The sequence below is a fragment of the Rhinatrema bivittatum genome, chromosome 4, assembly GCF_901001135.1.
Source record: "Rhinatrema bivittatum chromosome 4, aRhiBiv1.1, whole genome shotgun sequence".
Classification (NCBI taxonomy): domain Eukaryota; kingdom Metazoa; phylum Chordata; class Amphibia; order Gymnophiona; family Rhinatrematidae; genus Rhinatrema; species Rhinatrema bivittatum.
Genome location: NC_042618.1, coordinates 143,110,208 through 143,132,727, shown reverse-complemented (window position 1 = coordinate 143,132,727; position 22,520 = coordinate 143,110,208). Strand labels below are relative to the sequence as shown.

Sequence of the window (22,520 nt, the reverse complement as noted above, 5' to 3'; positions counted from 1 at the left end):
TTAGAGTCCCTTCTGAATGTCCTCTTGGAGGTGGACGAGAAATCAGAAAGCACCGAGAAAAGCTGACGTAGCGTCTCGTGGTGTCTTTAAGCTGCGCTATGGTTTCCTGGATTTTGACCCCGAAGAGATTATCTCCAGCACATGGCCGGTCAGCTAACCAGTCCAGTGCCAATGGTCTTAGGTCAGATGACTTTACCACGCCTACCTCCGTGCACTAATCCCCGCTGCAGACACCCTAGAGGCAGTGTCAAAAATATCATAAGCAGCGCGGACCTCATGCCTGTCTGCATCTAGACCCTTCTGAACCAAGCTACTGAGCTGATCCTGAAAGTGGTCAGGCAAAGTTAAAAAAAAAGTCTGGATCCTCTTAAAAAGGTCCCTGTTATACTGGGTCATGTAGAACTGGTAGGAAGCAATGCGAGATATCAGCATTGAACCATGGAAAACACATCGGCCAAATGCATCCAGGAACTTCTGTTCCTTCCCTGGAGATATGGAAGAATGAGGCATAGAATGACGTGCCTTCTTCTGGGCCGACTCCACAACCACAGAATGATGGGCCAGCTGTGTTTTATGAAACCCAGGGGCTGTTTGCACCAGGTAGGTGGCATCTGTTTTCCGGTTCACCGGTACTACAGAGCCTGGATGTTCCCAATTCCTCTTCAGTAGGTCAAGAAGGACTTCATGAACAGGTATGGAAATGATCTCCTTGGGTGCGTCTACAAATTGGAGCACTTCCAGCATCTTGTGCCTGGAGTCCTCTTCTGTCTGAAGCTGGAATGGTATAGCTTCAGACATTTCCTTTATAAAATTTATAAAGGACAGGTTCTCTGGGGGAGAACGTCTTTTCTCCTCAGATGGAGACGGTTCAGATGGCAGCTCATCAGAATCTTGGGAAGAATCATCAGTCCAAGGATGGCAAGGTTGGTCTCCGGCTCCCATGGGATCCTCAGAGGAAAGAAATTGTGATATTCCTGTGGGATCAGGTCTAGGCACCAATGGCATCGGAGGAGGCACCGACGGAATTGATGGTGGCACCTATCGAGGAAGATGCGGCATCGATAGAGGAATAGGCACCGATGGAACCAGTGACATCGGCGGGCCGGTCGGTGGCAGGACTCCAGACAGTCCAGGTTTCTTTCGAAAATTCCCCCGTCTTCGTCGTAGAAGCCTGGGGCGTGCAACCCCAGCTCTGGAGTAGGAGGCAGCACTGGCGTAGCCAGAGGGTCCACCGGTGAAAGTGGAGTCGCGGCTCCTGGCACCAATGAAGGTGGGGAACGCCTCAGTGACCCAGTCGCAGAGGAGGATGGGGGGATTCTCTGGACGGGGTTTCTTAGTCTGAGGCTCTATCAACACCGATGCCGAGAGCTTGCCTGGATCGGCGGACTGAGCCTTGTGATTGCAGTGCCGACACTTCTCTCAATGTTCCCCTCAGTCCTTCTCTGGAGCCGAGGAGGAAGAAGTCGACACAGTCGGAGCATTCGGTGCCGGGCAGGCAGCACCGGTATCTCGCTGCTGGCGAGAGATCGATGGCACCGGTTCAGACGATGTCGAAGCACTCAATGGCGTCGGTGACTTTGCCTGAAAGAGAAACTCCATCTTCTCTGAGTGGGCCTTACAGCCCTTCGGTGTCATTTGGGCACATTTAGTCGACCCCAAACACAACACACAAACCCTATGCGGGTCTGTGATGGACATTGTCCGAGGACAATCGGGGCAGCGACGAGATCTCGATGCCATTGCTTCGACAAAAATTTAGCCACAGTGCGGTCAATGGCCAGTAGACCCCGAAGGGGAAACTCGATGGGAATTGACTGCAATTGAGGATAAAGCCTTACCTTATGACCGCAGATATGTAAATCAATAGGGGTACCCCGGATAGGGTAGAAATTTTTGAAAGAGGTTCCGTGAGGAAAATTCCTGTCAGGAATCTCTATAGAGATCTTTAACCCACAACCACGTGTGGTGGTTTTAGTAGGGGGGGGGAGGGGTGGAGTGTGTGTGGTTGTATGTATGAGTATGTTTGGAAGGGGGTATTTTTAAGGTATTGCTGCTAGTTTATTGGTGCTATGGTGGGGTGGTAATGTATATGAGTTTGCACATGTCTTTGTACTATTGATGTACTAATGTATACACTTGTGAAGTTTATGTGTATGTATTTAGATTAATACATGTTTTACATATATTGATAAACATATTTTGGGAAATGATGTTAACTGATTATTTGATGTATTAAAGTTTACAGATTGGTGGTATTGGATTCCCTATGTATGCATGACCAGTAGGTGCCAGTGAAAGTACTAGAAACTTTGACAAAAGTGTTCCGTGATTGGGCTCCATCCTGATGATGTCACCCATATGTGAGGACTACCATCCTGCTTGTCCTGTGAGAAAATATGCTTCCCACATGCATGTGCGGGTGGGTGTCCTCTAACACACATAACGGGGGAATTTTCGAAAGAAACGCACAGCAATGCAACAGGGCCTTTCCCAGTTCCCTCCCAGTCCACTCTAATTAAGGAGCAGACTGGGAGGGAACTTTCCTATACCCCTACCTACCCTTCCTCCCTTTTCCCCTCTCCTTCCCAACCCCTAAACTAACTCTAGCTATCTCAAAATTCTTTGTTTTTATAATTACTGCTTCTTTGGAGCAAAAGTAACTTCTGTGCATCAGCTGCTGCCAGCGAGCACTTCCCCCGGATAATAACTAATGGCCGCTGTCACAGCCGACCCCCCCCCCCCCCCGACTTTCCCCACTCAGACCCCACCCTTTTTCTGTGGCCCGGCCCTTCTGCACGTATTGGGGGTTATGTGCGTGGCTGGACCCGTTCTAAAATGTGCTTGGCGCACGCATGTCCCAGCCATGCGCGTGAACCCCTGGTTTTAACACATGCAAGCCATCGAAAATTCAGGCGATAGGTAACAGCTGAAGACTAAGATTATATAGAGAGAATTTCCTGTAATATATCATGCTTTAGTGCATTATAGTGAATTATATGTGGGCAAATGACTCATAATGTTTCTCCTCTATAATTACACTTGCAAATATAATAATATACTAACACTGGAAATAGGGTTGCCAACTGGCTCCAGATTTTCAGGACAGGCTGATACAGTCTTCTTTGTATCCTGCTGCATGCAGGGACTTGTACTCTTTCTTTTCTAAGAGACTGCAATAGGGAAATCAGAGCAACAAGTCCCAGCATGCAATGGGATAAATCCAGGACTGGATCAACCTGCCTTGAAAATCTGGAGCCAGTTGGCAATCCTAACTGTAAATGATGCCAAAATAATGAGCAAATTGGCCCATTTAGTCTTCCCAGTTGCAATTCTTCCACTTTGAGTAGATAAGCATAAAAATTCCCATTCTCAACCCAATACCAGCTCCTCACTCTTCATGCTATTTTAACCGAACTTTCAACCCCTTTTCTGCCCTCCATATTAGTCCCAAGCATGCATAGAATCTACTAATGTACTGGCCTCCACCACAAGTATTTAATTGGGTCTTAATTGGTTCTTTAGAACACCAAAGTGCTAGTAACTTTAATATATATATTATAGCTGGGACAAACATCATCTGTTAATATTTCAAAATAAAATCCCAACTATAACACATTCTGAATATATGACACATTAATTAACAAATGACATACATTACCAATTATTGAAGGTTCCTGTATTCTGGAATGACTGCTATATACCAACAACTTTCGAAAATGGAATTCAAAATTTAGCCAGTTCATTTTATAAATCGGATTATGCATTACCAAGAGTATGATTTACTAAATTTTACTCCCATAGACACAGAAAAGGAAAAAAGTCTTAGTAAAGTAGGCAATAAAATTAGCACAAGTAAGTAAAGCTTAAACTAGAAAGCTTTAGAATAGGAAGAGCTGGTCAAATTAAATCTCCAACCAGGGACACACTGTCTAGCTGCCTTATCATATGCCAGTCATAAAACAGGTATGATAGCTAATTTTCTTATATAGCAAACACTCTCACTTTCTAAAGAACAAACTCCATTCTTGTACTGAAAATATTGCTACAGTGGATTCAAACTTTGGGAACATTTTTTATGCCATAATTAAACCCATTACTAAAAGATGGCTTTCCATGGAATTTTGAAAAAAATGGTTTACTCATAAGTAGTACATTTCTAACAGGAATCTGACCATCAGAAGGATTGTGCATTGAATCTGAAATATTTTTAAGAATGAAGGGTCAACAAGTTGTAGATGATACCTTTTTATTGGACAAATACATCTGTGACGATCTTTTGAGAGTTATCCTCTCTTCATTAAATCAGGGAAAAAAAACAACACATCTACACTATGTTTAGATAGTAAATTAGTCCAATATAAAAGTATCATCTACAACTTGTTTGTTGACCCTTAATTTTATATATTCAAGTGGATTAATACAGCAACCACAATTCTTTCTCAAACATTTTGAGGAAAATGTTCTTACAAGCTCTATATTCTTACAACAGGAATTGCTGCTAAAAGAAAGAACAGTACAATGGGATGTTAAAGACATAACAGATAATTTTTATAGCAGGAGTTCTTATAAATGTAATCTACTTTTTCTAACACACAAAATACTTGTGAAATTTATCCCAGGTCTCACTTTGGAGGACTTCAGCTCAAAACATGAAAAGATTTGTAGCAAAGCAGATGACCTTCTTCCCACTACAATGACCATCTCCTAATTAGGCAATGCATCTGATAGTCATTAACAGGAATGAGATAATGAATCACTTTCTCTCTTCTTTGTTAATTTGCTGTAACCAAGCGGCTAATGGGTGTCAGAGCTGAGTGATTGCGCTGATTATAGTGATTTATAGTTGCAACAAAACAATTTAAAAGCATTCGGATTATTCATGCTAAAGATGCTTTATGTTTTCTTTACTAAATATTTTATATTTGTTCTCTCCCTCTCTATCCTGCACAAACACTAAATATGAGGTTTCTCTGGATGGTTTGAAAGTTTGAGGTTTTTATTATCTTAAAGTATTTCTTTTTTTTTATGGACACAGAAAAGAAAAAAATTTAACCCAGTAGAACTGAAAAGCCTCAGGGTAGAAAAAGAGCTTCAGTGGTGCCTACTTCAAAAGGAGACAGAAATAAGAGGAAATAAGACAGACTTCAAGCCACTTACCTTGGGGCTCCCAGTCCCTTCCTCATCCTCTACAGAGACATCACTAGCCAGTATCTCGGCTTTGATGAGATCCAGAGCCTTAAGAATCCAGCTGTGCTGTCGTTTGATTTGCCTCTGCAGCTCCTTCCACTGGCTTGCAATCATTGGCAGCATGTCCTTCAGGCCTGCTCAAAGAGGAGGAGAAGCAGCTCACAGCAAAGAGTTGTACACTCAACTAGATCTATAAACAAGCTTTAATTCAATGAACTTTCATCCCCTTTTCATTCCTAGTAGCAGGCAGCTCTGTTTATTTAAACAAGGCCATATTATGTGTCTGGAGCTACTACATTTTTGTGGGCTAAATTGTAGATATGGTGCTTTACAAACATAAGGAACGGAGCACTAATGCAGTTAAGCAATTGACAGAGGTTCTAGGAATTGTAAATTGTTGGAAAATTAGAGGAAAATCCCAGTAATTCAAAATTTATTTGTTTTTGGTTTTTTTTTACAAATTCCTGTGTAATCACTCTGCCTGATCTACCTGAATACCAAGATTTTTGTTTTCTGAACTGACAGCTTGAAAGAAGACAAGTGGCCTGCAGGCCAGCTTAGTGCACATACTATAAAACTGCTTTAAAGAGAAGAGCAGCAAACAAGTGAACAAGCAAATAGCGTAAAGGAGGGAAAAAGAAGCATGAAAATGTGAAAACATTATTAAAACTGCAGAAAACTTTGGGAACTCCAGAATTTGCAATTTCATTGTACTTGAGCTTTTTTTGGCAAATGTACACAAATATGTTAAGAAATGAAGGTAGGTAAGAGTACAGCTTACACTTATTACCAACACCCCACTCTCCACTGAAGCGAATGGTAATTATTAAACATTTTGAACTTTTTTTTTTGTTTCTAGACATCAGTTTCATCCTTTGATAAAATGTAAAATATTCAGTGTATGCTGTTACCATGTCATACATTTTGATATAATCCACAAGTGACCAATTGCATAATCAGATTCTTTGAGACATATTATAATATTTAGCATGATACTGCAATGTTCATTAGCATGCTTGTTTCTGATTTGATGAAACATCCCTTTTTTCCTGTTGTTCCATATTGTGTGCTGTTATTCAAGTATAAAACTCACACTGCCTTTAGTTATTATTTATTTCAGTTTTTGGCTTGCTGGATCATGGAAAGAACATTCCCAGTGGGTAACAACAAAAGAACACCATATTAGGTGTATTACTATCATAAACAGCAAACTTAACAGATATAATCGTACCTAAATATAAAATAAACATTAAACAGCTTGTCCCGTATATTTAGCAGGATAAATGTCCCGATGAATATATTTGCCTAAAATTATCCAGTTATATGTAAGTCAGATAACTAAAAAAAAACTAACTGGCTATGTTTCAATATAGTCAGTTAAGGTTGTTATTTTTCTGGCCTTGTGCGGCCAAATAACTTGCTACAGTACTTTTCCAGAAATCTTCAAAAGATATCCAGGTTTGTAGCACTTTTAAATTAAAAAAAAAAAAGAAGTGAGAGCCTGTGGCCCACTTTCCTCCCTTCACCGCCCGCCCCCCCCCCCCCCTCCCCATGAAATTTTACCATGGCCCTCTCAGGCCTTGCACACCCCACCCCACATTGCCTCCAATTTAAAAGTTTTGTTCCAAGGTCTGCGGGTCAAGCCCCCTCCCTAACCCCATTCTCCCGCTGTCTTCTAAAAACCAAAAATCGCAAAAACCTGCTCTCTGCTCCGGTGCCAGACCTCTCGTCTGGTGGAATCTCTGCTACTGCTAGTGAGTACAACGCTACTGAATCTCTCTGCTCTAAGGGATCATGTACTCGCTCCTCGAGGGCCTGTTCTCCCTGTCTCGGAGCTCTCCTATTTCTATTTGGGACTCTGAATGCTAATTCTACTGTGTGCTCATAACTCTCAGTCTCTTTCCACTACAGCACTGCTCTACAGAGGATGCGCTGTTCCAGCGTTCTGTGAGAGACGTGCCCAGCTGGGCTCTACAACCACTACTCACTACTGCCACCTCTGGTGGTTCCATAAACTGTTTAATAAAAGATTCAAATCTGTGTTTGTCTGTCCAGAGTTTAGCATGACACTGTGGTCCCTCATGGGACTGCCTCCCGTGGGTGTGGTCAGCTGCCACAGTGTCCAAGGATCCACCCAAACACCAATAACCATAACATTATGAAGGTAGAGTGTTCCAGATCATTGGACCAGCACAACAAAAGGCCCTTTCCCATGTCCCAGTAAGTCTTGCGGGGATAGATATTCAAACGCTACTTAGTCAGATAGGGCCTGGAGACCTGTGAGCTACCCCTCTATTCCTTAGAGGATGCGAGACCAGTGACAGCACTACCCAGCGTGAGATATTTTAGATAGAGACATTTGGATTTTATCCCTTTTTGTTATTGTGGAGGTTTTTTCCCACCCCTCTGCGCAACTTGGAGAAAAGAGATGGAGAGCTTTTGTCAAGACTGGAAGATAAGGCTTCTCTCCCATAGAAGTCACACAGAGAGGAAGGAGAGAGTGGGATTGGTAACATCAAGATAGGGAGACTCACAATTGGATTTCCATCCCATAGGGATCAGGACACACGCTATGGGCATCAGACTGAATTTTGGACACAGGTAGGATCTTTTCATGGCATGGGTCTCCTCCCTTCGGTTGCTAATTGGCTTCAGATTTTCTGGACAGGTTGATACAGACCTGGTTTTATCCCACTGCATGCTGGAAATTATTTGATTTCCCTATTGCATTCCCTAAGAAAAGCAAGGGTGTAAGTACCTGCATGCAGGGGAGTAAAACAGGACTGGATCAATCTGTCCTGAAAATCTGGAGCCAGTTGGCAACCCTACTCCCCCCTAGGATTCCTCAATTTACTGGGTTGTTTGCACAGATGAGGATACAGAGGCAAGCTCCCTCCCAGAAGCTACATAGATGGTCACAAGCACCCCCAGCAGAGAGACAGTATAAATAGTTCAAATGTACAGTTTCATTTATGGGACAGTGATTGACGTTTTGGAAATAATCAGTAAACTTTATTTGAACACCCAGTCCGAGGCCAGCCTGTTTGTCCCCTGTTTGCATGTGAAACAGTAAGCATTTCAGAGAATGCCACCCTGGAGGTTCTGAATTTCAGCTTTCTACCTAAAATCCTAAATTTGGCTTCCAGAACCTCTCTCCCACATTTTCCTATGTCATTGGTGCCCACATATACCATGACAGCTGGCTCCTCCCCAGCACTGTCTATAATCCTATCTAGGTGACACGTGAGGTCTGCCACCTTCGCACCAGGCAGGCAAGTTACCAGGCGGTCCTCAAGTCCAGCCACCCTGCTATCTACATTTCTAATAATTGAATCACGAATATGATGGCCGGCCTAACCCCTTCTCTCCTGGGCAGTAGCCCTGGAGATTTGTCATCCGTTGCAAGAGGATAATGCATCACCTGGAGAGCAGGTCCTTGCTACAGGATCACTCCCTGCTATACCAGGGTGATGTTCTCCAACTGGGAGACCTTTCTGATCCAAGGCAGCACTGGGGCTGCCAGACTGGATTTGGGACTTGGCTACTATGTCCCTGAAGGTCTCATCAATGTACCTCTCTGTCTTCCTCAGCTCCTCCAAGTCTGCTACTCTAGCCTCCAGAGATCGGACTCGTTCCCTGAGAGCCAGGAGCTCTTTGCACCGAGTGCACACATACAATCTCTCACCGGCGGGTAAAAAATCATAGATGTGACACTCAATGCAAAAGACTGGAAAGCCCCCCTCTTGCTGCTGGACTGCTGCCATCATCTTAATTTTGAGTTCCTAGTTAAGTTTAGAATACTAAGGGAGTTGGAATTAGAGTACTTTAAATTTACAGGTGTATTTACTAATTAATCTGCTATTTAAGTTTAGGATACTAAGGGAGTTGGAATTAGAGTACTTTAAATTTACAGGTGAATTTACTAATTAATCAGCTAGTGTCCTACAAGGGGATGATTAAACTTTCAATAACAGCTGGTACAATAGTATGATTTAGATAAGACCCTGATTGATTTTTATGAGAAAGTGTCTCTTGCCTAAAAATCAAGAGTTGAGTGGGTGGGAAAGACAGACACTAGAATTAACTATCTCTGCCTTGCTTATTACCTCAGACGCACACAAACTCTAAAGCATATATCCCTCTATTTCACCTTTCACCAAACTTTTATAAGTCCAAAGATTTCCCAAAGCAATACTTACCAATCCTCTTTAACCACCATTAACTTAATCTTCACTCAGTTAATTGAAGGGTTTGAGATTCCAGTCCTCTTCTACTGCAAAGGGTGCAGGGCCTCTGGAAGCTGGGGCTGTGGAATTCAATCCCTGGATCGCTTGCGGTGACCTCTGGAGTCCTCTCCTGGGGGATGCTGGGAGCAGTATGCAGATGAGCCTTCCGGTCTTCTTCTACTGCAAAGGGTGCGGGGCCTCTGGAAGCTGGGGCTGTGGAATTCAATCCCTGGATCACTTGCAGTGACCTCTGGAGTCCTCTCCCGGGGGATGGTGGGAGCAGTATGCAGATGAGCCTTCTGGTCCTCTTCTACTGCAAAGGATGCAGGGTTTCTGGAAACTGGGGCTGTGGAATTCAATCCCTGGATCGCTTGCGGTGACCTCTGGAGTCCTCTCCTGGGGGATGCTGGGAGCAGTATGCAGATGAGCCTTCCGGTCTTCTACTGCAAAGGGTGCGGGGCCTCTGGAAGCTGGGGCTGTGGAATTCAATCCCTGGATCACTTGCAGTGACCACTGGAGTCCTCTCCCGGGGGATGGTGGGAGCAGTATGCAGATGAGCCTTCTAGTCCTCTTCTACTGCAAAGGATGCGGGGCCTCTGGAAGCTGGGGCTGTGGAATTCAATCCCTGGATCACTTGCAGTGACCTCTGGAGTCCTCTGCCGGGGGATGCTGGGAGCAGTATGCAGATGAGCCTTCCGGTCCTCTTCTATTGCCCACAGCACACAGCAGGAGAAACACTCCATCACCTGGGCCAAAAAGGATTTCCTTCCCCCCACAGAAAGAACTCACTCTCTGGGAAGTGCAAAAAGAAGGGGAAGGATGGCAAGAGCAGTCCCGAGTCACAAATACTTTTATGGCCCTAGGGGAAACAGCAAAACCCCGACAATGGGTTACTGAAGAATCTACTTCAGAGCTTCAAAAATTCTTAAGCATACCTTGTTTTCCAAACATCATTGGTAGATATTTTTATTGCACTTCAAATTTTTTTGGTCACCTTCTGATTTTTGCCTTCCAGCTCCACCAGAAAAAGCCCTTGAAGAGGCTCAGAAGCATGAACCTTTATTCACAACTATCCAGGGGAGTTGTCACCATTTTTAACTCTATTCTCCCTCTCATCTAGCCCAGCAATAGCACATGATCAGTGATCATAGACTATGACTGAACCAGTTACGCACTCATGCTGAGTCTGATCACTAGATGCCACCATTGTGCAATGGCTGGGACTCTCTCTTACCCCTGCAAGAGCTACAAATGCCTCCTCAGCCCTGGCTGGCTCAAGGAGCAGAAGATGGGCTTGTCATAGGAAGGTACTGAGCCTCAGGAGTCTCTCTGAGGCAAGCACTGACCAGGATATCTCACTCTTTCTCAACAGACAAGACAACCTAATCCAGAGACTTGTTATACACAATAACTCTATTTTATGAGTGTGTATATTTGGCAGAGCACCCAATATATCTAGTGATCCCATCTGTACTTTATTTATTAATTTAGTCTACTTTCCCATTTTCAATAAATCTCAAAATGGTCTAGTTTAAAGCATAAGTAATATTACAAAAATGACATCAACATTCAGGGAGCAATGCTATATTAACACAAAAAGGTAGCCTCTCACAAATAACAAACCGACACGCATGTATACAAAAGAGGAAAAGAAGAAAGAAATGCTTCAAACTAAAAGAGAGTTACTTCTATACCTGCTTTTGATCTGCTCTCAGGTCAGCTCTCACAGACTCCTCCACTGCAATACCCATATTGGCAGCTCTGTATCACCTGCAACCCAGCTGCAATTTGGTGCCTATGGCCATGTGAAAAACTGAGCCCTCACTCATTACACAGCACATGAAACCACGAGTTGGGAGACTCTGTTCAATGTTTGCACAGCAAAGCCCACAGCCAGTGCAAGGGTATCAGGTGCCCTAGGAAAACTTTACAGCCTTGCACCCCCCACCCCATCACACCCTCCTCACACACAATTAAAAATTATGCATTTATAAGAACAGATTTTACACAAAAAAGAATATTCAAAGCACAGTCTTCTGAGGTAAAAATATCACTTACAATAAGTATATTATATTTACATGCACTGTTGAGGTGCCAACCAGAAAACCCTGCAAAAAAGCAAGATATTCTTGGAACATATATGGTATTAGGCCTACTGTAACGCATCTTGGGTTTAGGCATGACCCTTAGAAAGCCACTAAAACAGCAACAACCCTACCTATAAAAATTAATACTATAAATATTACACCAGGCCTAAAACAGTAATAAAGCACCTATTAGGAAAACAGAACAATCCAAGCTGCTATAGATGCCTACATAGAAACTACACACTAATGGAATAACTCCCTTGTGTCACACATGCAAAACACAGACTTTCAAATACACAATAAAGAGACCATACAGTATAAATAGAAATGTACAGACAAAAACTGAACTGGAAACTGCAGAAAGCCAAATTCTGTACGCATTGCAACAATGTGAAAGACAGAAACATTACTATAAGAACATAAGATATGCAGTACTGGGTCGGACCAAGGGTCCATCAAGCCCAATACCCTGTTTCCAACAGTGACCAATCTAACAGGCCGATACAGATTGGTGGAGCGCACTGTTAGACCAGGTTTGGATGCGCATTTTCAACGCACTAGCTTTACCCCTTATACAGTAAGGGGTAATAGCGCGTCGAAAACGCGCGTCCAACCCCCCCGAAACTAATAGCGCCCACAAAATGCAAATGCATGTTCATGGCCCTATTAGTTATTCCCGCACGATACAGAAAGTAAAATGTGCAGCCAAGCAGCACATTTTACTTTCAGAAATTAATGCCTGCCCAAAGGCTGGCGTTAATTTCTGCTGGTGCCAGGGAAGTGTACAGAAAAGCAGAAAAAATTGCTTTTCTGTACATCCTCTGACTTAATATCATAGCGATATTAAGTCGGAGGCCCCAAAAGTAAAAAAAAAAAAGTAAAAATTAAAAAAAAAAAAAAATTAAAAAATCGGCCCGCTGGTCGGAAGATGGACGCTCAATTATGCCGGCGTCCGTTTTCCTAACCCTTGGCTGTCAGCAGGTTCGGAAAACGGACGCCGGCAAAATTGAGCGTCGGCTGTCAAACCCGATGACAGCCGCTGCTCCTGTCAAAAAGGAGGTGCTAGGGACGCGCTAGTGTCCCTAGCGCCTCCTTTTACCACAAGCCCTAATTTGCATAGGCCACCCTCCTGAATCGCGCGCCCAGGAGAGTGGCCTGTGCATGCGCCGGGAGAGCGGGCACTTGCCCGCTCTCCCGCGCGTTTTTCTGTATCGGCCTGTGTGTCATAAGTACCGTGCAAATCCAAACATTAGATCAGAACTTTCCAAAGTGTGTGTCGTGACACTTTAGTGTGTCACCTGCAGTGTTCAGTGTGTCGCGCTAACCCGGTGCACGTGAGGGGGCGGAGCAAGTGGTATACCGAGGGAAGGTCAGGGGGAGCCAATGCGGCCGCCGGTGGACCTCATCCCACTGGTGGCTGAGAGCTACCACTGTGCTGTACTGTATGCCGGATACACACAGCAGGAAGATCGGCAGCGTGAAGAAAAAGGTCGTGTCCATTGCAGGTGCTCTTCCTCCTTCCTGCTCACATGGCCCCAGAAGAAAACATTGCCGGAGCTGCGTGGGCAGGAAGGCGGAGGAGCATCAGCCGCGTGCAGAGGAGCAGTGCTTAAGGGTTGCCGTGAATCTCGTCGCAGCGGCCTGAGAAGAGGAGGAGGCCCGGTAGCGGGGCCGCCGTCACGGATCCCACATTGCGGGCGGCCCAAGAAGATCAGGGCCGCTGCAGAGCCCATCCTGCGGCGACCCATGAAGAGGAGGCCCAGAGGTGAGAGAGAGGCTGAGGGCCTGTAGAGTGTGTGTGTGTGCGTGTATGAGATGAGTTGAGAGACTGTGTGGGAGTGAGGACATGAATGTTTGCAGAGACAGCATGTGAGAGCCTCTATGTGTGTGAGAGAGAGACAGCATGTGACAGTGTGAGCCTGTGCTTGAGCAAGACAGCATGTGACAGTGTGAGCCTGTGCTTGAGCAAGACAGCATGTGGGAGTGAGAGAGAGCCTGTGTGTATGAGTCAGACAGCATGTGCCAGTGAGAGACTGTGTGTATGACTGATTGAATGAGAGAGAGCATGTGACAGTGAAAGCCTGTGCTAGAGCAAGACAGCATGTGGGATGAGAGAGAGCCTATGTGTGTGAGTCAGACAGCATGTGCAAGAGAGAGACTATGTGTATGAATGTATGAGGGAGAGCATGTGAGAGTGAGAGCCTGAGTGTGTGTGAGAGAGAGAGAGAAAGCATGTAAGAATGAGAACCTGACTGTGTGTTTGAGGGAAGAAGATAGATGGAGAGAAAAGAAATAGAAAAAAAGACAATATAAAAGGAATTGTCAAAAAAATAAGAAAGGGAAGGTGAAACAAAAAAGCCTGTGACCAACTGATTAGAAAACTAAGATCAAACAGCAAAGGTAAAAAAAAAAAAATACTTTTTACTGATTGGCACATGTAATCTTTGGTAATGTGCAAGAGAAGCACTTTCTGTATGTGGATCTCACAATATACGAGATTAGCATGAAGGAAGTGGAAACCCACGGGGCCTGCACAGAGGAGGCAGCAGAATGGGCTTCAGTACCAGTAGCAGCAATCAGCACCTCCCCAATAGCCATGCAGCTGCAGTGACAGTGGCAGCAGAGGAATGAGAGAGGCTCTGAGGTTGCTGGCAAAAGAAAGAGAGGGGGTCTGCCTTTAGTGTGTGCATGTGTATGAATGGGAGTCTGCCTGGGGGTGTATGTGTGTGAATGCATGGGTGCCTGCCTGAGAGTGTGTCTGTGTATGAGAATGAATGGGTGTCTTACTGGGGGTGTATGTGTGAGAATATGTGCCTGCCTGTGTTTGGTGTATGTGTGTGTGAGAATGAATTGGTGCCTGCCTGGGAGTCTGTGTGTGTGAGAATGAATGTGTGCATGCCTGGGGCCCAGTTTCAGTGTGTGAGAATGATAGGGAGCTTGCCTGGGTGGGTGTGTTTGTGTGTATGTGAGGGAGCCAGAGAGTGAGAGCATGAGTGTGTATGAGAAAATCCAGGGGCGTAAGAGTTTGTGTGTGTGGGGGGTGGGGGTGGGGGTGGAGGGGGAGAGAGTCTGTTAGAGCCTGAGATAACCTCCTAATCCTCGACAATATCAGGGTGACTGGAAATCAAGAGCTCCCACGTATGGATAGCAGGGGCTTTTTAAAATCCTTATTAGTTTTAATTATTGGGTGTTATTTGATATATGTGCTATTTTGAAATATTTTATTGGTGTTTAGGAAACTGTAAAAAATGTATATGATTTTAATTAATAGAAATTCTATTTATCAGAAGTTTTAAAATATTCTTTTATTAGTATGGGTTTACTGTTATAACTGATGCTTTATGTTTCTTGATTTTATTGTTTTATGAGGAATGGTGGTTCTGTTTTTCCATTGTTAATACACAGAGTCTGGCTTCTTGGGGTTTCCATTTCAGTTTTTGTCTAATTTGTGCTCCTTTATTTTGTAATCTGTATTTGGTGAGGGTCTGTCTCTGCTCTGAGATCTATAGCAATCTGGTTTGTTTTGTTTCCTCAGTAGGTGGTGTATTGGTATTCTAGGACCCAGTGTATTATTTACCCTTGCTTTTTCACAGGTAGGGTTATTGTTGTTTGAGTCCTTGGTGTTATTACTGTTATGTTACGATGGGAGTGCAGTATAGATTTTGAGTATCTTTTTTGCGAGGTTTTGTGTTAGTTCACAATGTGCCTGGCAGTGGAAGGTGTTTGTGCTGCTGTTACTGTGAGGTGACACCAGAATTTGAAAATATCTTTTAGTATGATGAGCTGTAAGGGAAACATCCAAGCTCCATTGTTTGGGGGAATTTCAGTGGATGCACAGAGTTACAGAACTGGAGGTGCAGGATTTATATTGACATTCTGTCCCTTCCTATATATTCCAGACTTCACTCTCATAGCCATATAGAATTAGTTGAATGAGGCTATCAAATAATTTTATAGTGTGAAACTGGCCAGCTTTTTAAAATTACGCAGAAGACCCTTTGGACTTTTTTATTAACACCAAATATTCAAAAGCTGTGTTCATCTCATCAAGCTTTTACATCTCATTAAAGAGGTAAATTGAATAACACAATAACTTTGTTTTATTACTGTTACTCATAAATTATAACAATAATATTAATCTTGGAATATTATATTTTTTTAATATAAATGAAAGGTTTTCACAAGATAGGTTGTGTCGTGAAACATTTTATTTATATATATATATTTAAGGAACATACATAAATTGTCGAAATACATTTTGTTCGTTTAACCTTTAACCTCAGGTTTGCTAGTAGACTGAATTACTGTGTCATGAAATTATGTTTGTCTAAAAAGTGTGTCACCAGCATGAAAAGTTTGGAAAGCTCTGCATTAGATAGATCACAAGCTATTATTGCTTATTAATTACCATCATGGCAGTTTATGGATTTATCCTCTAGGAACTTAATCAAACCTTTTTTAAACCCAGTTACACTAACTGCTGTAACCACATCCTTTGGCAATGAATTCCAGAGCTTAACTATGAGCTAAGGGCTGGATTTTCAAAGGGTTACGCGCGTACGTAACCCTTAAAAAAGGGGGTGGGGCGGGGCCGGAGCCTCCAGGCACTGCCGCCATTTGCCGGAGGCAGGTGCAACTTCTAAGTTAAAAGTAAGGGGGGGGTTTAGGAAGGGCTGGGGGGCGGGTTAGTTAGGGGAAGGGAGGGGAAGATGGGGGGGGGGGGGCAGAAGGAAAGTTCCCTCCGAGGCCGCTTCGATTGCGTGGGCCGACCCTGGATTTTATAACATGCAAGCGGCTGCGCACACATATTATAAAATCGGGCATAGATTTGTGCTCGCCGGGTTGCGTGCACAAATCTACACCTGCATGGAACTCTTAATATCCAGCCCTAAGTGAAAAAGAATTTTCTTCAATTTGTTTTAAATGAGCTACTTGCTAACTTCATGGAGTGCCCCCTGGTCCTTCTGTTATCTGAGAGAATAAATGAACAAGTTAATGTAAATTGGTCAAATCCTTTCATGATTTTGTAGACTTCTATCATACCCCCCTTCAGACATCTCTTCTTCAAACTGAACAGCCCTAATTTCTTTAGCCTTTCCTCATAAGGCAGTCATTCTATGCCCCTTATCATTTTGGTCACCCTTCTCTGCACTTTCTCCAATGCAGCTATATCCTTTTTGAGATGCAGTGACCAGAACTGCACACAGTATTCAATGTGTGGTCTCACCATAGAGCGATACAGAGGCATTATGACATCCACCATTTTATTCCTCATAAAACAAAATTAGTAAAACCATACCAATAAAAAGAATAATTCAAAACAATTAGGGCCGGATTTTAAAAGCCCTGCGCGCAAATCCGGCTGGATTTACGCACGTAGGGCACTGGCGAGCTGGCGCGCCTATTTTGCATAGGCCACCGGCGTTGCGCGTAAGTCCCGGGGCTTCGTTAAAAGGGGCGGGGAGGGGGCGAGTCCGGGGTCAGGGGGCGGTTCGGGGCAGGACCGGGGGCGTTGTGGCGCCGGCCCGGGGGCGTGGTCGAGGCCTCCGTACCAGCCCCAGGGTTGGGTGATGGCGCGCCAGCAGCCTGCTGGCGCGCGCAGATTTAACACCTGCTTTCGGCAGGTGTAAATCTGGCAACAAAGGTAGGGGGGTTTAGATAGGGCCGGGGGGTGGGTTAGGTAGGGGGAAGGGAGGGGAAGGGAGGCAGGGTGGAAAGAAAGTTCCTCCGAGGCCGCTCCGATTCGGAGCGGCCTCGGAGGGAACAGGCAGCGCGCCACCGGGCTCGGCGCACGCAAGTTGCACCAAATGTGCACCCTCTGCGCGCGCTGAAACCGGATTTATAAGATATGCGTGGCTACGCGCGTATCTTATAAAATCCAGCATACTTTTGTTTGCACCTGGTGTGCGAACAAAAGTACGCTCACGCGCAAATTTATAAAATCTACCCCAGAATGAATAGATTAACATTCAATAATTAAAAACTCATATAAAATCTTCCCAAACATCAATAAAATATTTCAAGACAGACACATCAAACAACACCCAACAGTTAAAATAAAGATTTTAAAAAATTCCACATTATCCATACCTTGGAACTTTTGATTTCCAGATACCACAAAATTGTCATGGATTAGCAGGCAGGGAGTAACTGGGGTAGTTGTGCACATACACATGATCCCTCTCATACACAAACATGCTTTCCCTCACTTTCCCCAAACACGAGCACACATGCTCTCTCTCACTCTCCCACACACATGCTCTCTCTCGCTGTCCTACACACAAGCACATATGCTCTCTATCTCCCACACACAAGCACACATGCTCTCTCTCACTCTCCCACACACATGGACACCTGCTCTCTCTCACTGTCCTACACACAAGCACACATGCTCTCTCACTCTCCAACACACATACTCTCTCTCACTCTCCCAGACACATGCTTTCTCTCACTTTTCCACACACAAACTCATATGCTTTCTCTCATTTTCCCCAAACACGAGCACACATGCTCTCTCTCACTCTCCCACACACATGCACACATGCTCTCTCTCACTGTCCTGCACACAAGCACACATGCTCTCTCACTCTCCCAGACCCATGCTTTCTCTCACTTTTCCACACACAAATTCACATGCTTTCTCTCACTTTCTCAAACACAAGCACATATGCTATTTCTCATTCTCACTCTCCCATACACAAACATACATGCTCTCTCTTGCTCTCCCACACACAAGCACACATGCTCTTTTACTCACTTCCTCCTTGACTTAGCAGGCAGCAGCAGCAGCAGTAGTCTTCTTCAGGCCGTGGCCAAAGGAACGACTTCCGGCCATGAGGCATTGGACTACTTCCAGCAGGGCATGCTCCTCCTCCTCCTTCGAAGGAGCATGGCCCTGCCAAAATTGACAGCATGGTAAGCGCTGCCTTAGTAAGTGGAAAAGCAGCACGGCCCCACCAAAATCAGCATAAGGCAACACTTACCACGCCATCAATTTCGGCAGGGCTGCGCTGCTTTTTCTTTTGATGAGGACCCACCTGCCACATTGCTCCCCTTGGTGCCTTTTAGTAGTGGTGCCTATGAGCATGGCCATATTGGCCATAGGCACGCTCAGGCGCAAGGCATTCAGGTAGATTTCTTTAAAGGTAAAGGCTCTCATTTGACAGGGCCCATGTGTTAACTGAAGAAATCATTGGCAAAAACCATGTATCAATTACTGAAAATAAAAAGCACTTTTGTTTCAGGGTAGTCTCCAATGGATTAATTTAGATGTTAAACAAAAATACAGTTATGTTAGTGCCTTTGAAGGAGACATGATGAAGAAGTTCTGTTTCATTGTAACATAGAATGACCGAGACTCTTCCATGTAACCATGAAATCTTCTGCAACTTTCAACAGAAGACATATCAGTTACATGGATCTCAGACCACTCTGTGCAAGGTTAAGAGAAACCAGCATCCATTCCTGGCCATGGCATTAATCTGGAGGTAAGAATCAGTTTAAAGCAATATTAAACCAGTTCACACAATTACCTAGATGGAACATGAAAGGATCACAGTCCTCATACATTATTTTAATGTTACTTCTATGGCTTCTACATTAAAAAAAAGTGTCAGTACTAACTTTTCAACAGTGACATGATCTCTATTGAAACTCGGTTGAACAGCAGGACAGGAATGAAAGAGACTGACTATTCTGCTAGTAGTATATCATTTTATAAGGATCCTGGCATTGTATGCTGTATATGAAACATTTATAAATCTTGAAGGTCAATCTGATAATGTAAATATTAATAATACATAAGGAAGGGAATATATGCAGTAATTTACAGCAGTGCTTCTTCATTCTTTAATAGTCTGGAGACGTGAAGCCTTGCAATATATTGTGGCAGGGTTTACCTGATTTGTGAGATACAATAAGCTCAAGAAGCTGACGGCCCTCTTCCACCACCGCCTCTTTCAGTGCGCAATGGCTGTCTACGTTCAGCTTAAAGCTCTGCAAAGAAAACACCAGCGTCAAGTGTTGGAGAAAGAGGAGGAAGGAAATGCAAAGCACAGATGCAAAATGGATAGCTCTCTCATACCTCTTGCAGACATCTCCCTCTCCTGCTACTTAAATTGTTAAGTTCCCTAAGGAGCTCCTCTACCTATAGCACCTCTATGGCCAACATCTTTGGAGCTAGGGGTGCTGGTGTTACAGCAGCACCCACTGGTTTGAAGAAGAGACTTGCTGGGCACCTGCTGCTAGCAATAGCTTCCACTAGAAAAATTGCTCTGGAGCCACAGTCGGGACTTGTGCTATCCTTTTTATTTTATCTGTATTATATTTACACAGAAATGTAATTGCTGTACTGCACTGGGGACACAATTTATTTTCCTCATATACTGTACACATGACTTTATAAAATATGAGCCCAATATTCAAAGTGCGTTCAGTGCTATTTAGCCAGTTAAGCGGGACTTATGCGGCTAAGTAACAGCCGATGAATATGCGCCTACATTCAGTGGCCACACTTAGCAGTATAATCCCTTATATGGCTAAAACTTACATGCACAAAAAGTAGGCGTGTACTGGGCATATTGGGGGCGGAGCAAGTTAACCGTATAGCTGTACGGCTAACTACTGATATTCGGAGTTAGCTGCATAAGTATACATGCAAGTCTAGATGCACCATACAGGAGGGCTAAACTTAGCCAGGTTGACTTATCCAGCTAAATGCGTATATATCCGCATATACTCAGCAGCTTTGCTGTGCCGCTGAATATACAATGTAATTTAGCCAGAAGTTCTAACCGGCTAAGTTACTTATACGGCGAGCTTTGAATGTCTACCCTTGTGAATTTAGTGGCTCAAGATATGTAAACCTATATTCATGCAATCATTGTATAATCTGCAAGAAAAATATAAGCACCATGATTTTCTGAGAAAGCTTCGTGTAACCATCAAGTACAGGACTTGCATGCACACTAAATCTGATTTTAAGAAATAACTAATGGGCAAAGCTACAATTTTTTGCCCATTTTGGGGCAATTTTCAGTAGTTCACCTATATACAAACCTGTGGGTACCTGACAGTTACAAGTCTGTAAGAAAAAAAAGATTAAAAAGCTTAAGGTAATGCTTCCCTTTCTGATATCATCCGTAGTCTGTTGCAAGCTCCAGAATGCTTCACCTAGAGATCGGCATTCTACTACAGTTAATTTTTGCATCAAAGAGCCAAGCCTGGATTGATGCAGGCTAAATTTCCAAAATAAATAAATAAATAATTCACAACAAAAATCATTTTAAAATTATGTAAATGGACCAGTATTACAAGAAACATTTATTTGCCGTGCCTAGTGTTTTTAATAGTTTTTGTCGCAGTTTAGTACCTCAGCCTCATAGAATGCATTTTCAAATCCACAAGAGTTCATTTCTATTGAAATGTCACCCGCAAAAAACGCAAGTGCAAAGTTCACAAATCCTTTGTACCATGGAAAAATGTTAAAAGAAAAAGTCCGCAGGAACCTTGCACCTAGGCAGGAAGTTGCCTCCCAAAGGGGGGACGCTCACACATTTCTGCTACGATACATCATTGTATCTGACATTTGCAATCACTTAATATAGAAGCTATGATTGGGTAATGCACCTCTTACAGAAATCTTATGAGGGCAATTTTCAAAGGAAAGTATTCATGCTGGGGAGAGGGGCATCCAAGCAAAGTAGTCACTGAGTTTATTTTTAACCCTCCGCAGATACTTCCCTGCGGACACCACACCTGCAAATTCTGTAGTAGCCACAGGCTCTGCCAGGGAAGGGATGCAAGTTACGCAGAGAGGATGAAAATATCCCTTCCTGTTTTTCAGTGGCATTGCAACTACTGGAAACTCTCTTCTGATGTCACCATAAGAAATGCATGCATTCAGAGTAACATCCGAAGCCCGCTACTCATAGTACCCATGTTAAAATGAATAAAATAATGGATCCTTGATTCTTAAAACAAATGCTGCTTCCAAAATAACAGCCCTTTATGGTAAGTTATTGCAATGATCATCTAAAGTAACACATTTAAGCAAATCTGTAGCACTCTTAAGGGCTTCATTTACTATGCATTTTTTCCATAGACACACAAGGGCAGATTTTCGGGGGGTATGTGTGCATAAGATACGCGCGTACCCCCCGAAAACCTTCTCCCAAGATACCCCTGCGTGCGCCGAGCCTATGTTGCATAGGCTGCCGGCGCGCGCAAAGCCCCGGGACGCGTGTAAGTCCCAGGGCTTCCTGGGGGCGTGTGGGGGGCGTGTCGGGGACGTGTCGGGGCCGGCGCGTCAACGGGGGCATTCCGTGGACGGGGCTGCGGCCTCCGGACCGGCCCCCGGACCAGAACATGGCGTGCCGGCAGCCAGTCCGGCGCGTGCAATTTATGCCTGCCTCAGGCAGGCGTAACTTTTGCAATAAAGGTGGGGGGGGGGGAGGGGAACGACGGAATTTAGTTAGGGCCGGGGGCGGGTTAGTTAGGGGAAGGAAAGGGAAGGTGGGGGGCACTGGAAAGAAAGTTCCCTCCGATTTCAGAGCGGCCTCGGAGGGAATGGAGGCAGGCTGCGTGGCTCGGTGCACGCAGGCTGCCGATTTTGCGCAGCCTTGCGTGTGCCGACCCCAGATTTTAAAAGATATGCGCGGCTACGCACGTATCTATTAAAATCCGGCGTACTCTTGTTTACGCCGGGTGCACAAACAAAAGTACGTGCTTGCGTACTTTTTAAAAATCTGCCCCACAGTGAGAGAAAAGCCTTAGTAAATAAGGCCCCTAGTCTGGTTTTTAAGAGAACCACAATATAAATACATAAATACAGCTGCATTTAGTGTGGCCAAAACTTACATAAGGTCAGTGTTGGTATCCAGTTATTTTCTATGGTCATTTTTTCACACCTAATATTGAAAATAAAAAGTTTGAACTCAAACGTCCTCTGATCTGATGATTCAGTCCCTAGTTCTGATCTGCAAATATGAAACTTCAATTATTCTCCGATAATCTGAATTAT

The 22,520-nt window shown here is 44.1% G+C and overlaps 1 protein-coding gene across 9 annotated transcripts in view; it reads right to left on the bottom strand.

Annotated features, from left to right (window-relative positions):
• Nucleotides 1-22,520, bottom strand: part of AKAP6 (A-kinase anchoring protein 6) — a 1,180,609-nt gene that overhangs the window by 700,928 nt on the left and 457,161 nt on the right. For all 9 annotated transcript variants that reach the window (XM_029598925.1, XM_029598924.1, XM_029598922.1 and 6 more), the window contains 2 exons: nt 19,399-19,495; nt 5,158-5,321 (listed from right to left, as the gene is read on the bottom strand). In XM_029598925.1, the coding sequence (XP_029454785.1) occupies nt 5,158-5,321; nt 19,399-19,495 (261 nt within the window). The remainder of the gene's footprint in view (nt 1-5,157; nt 5,322-19,398; nt 19,496-22,520) is intronic.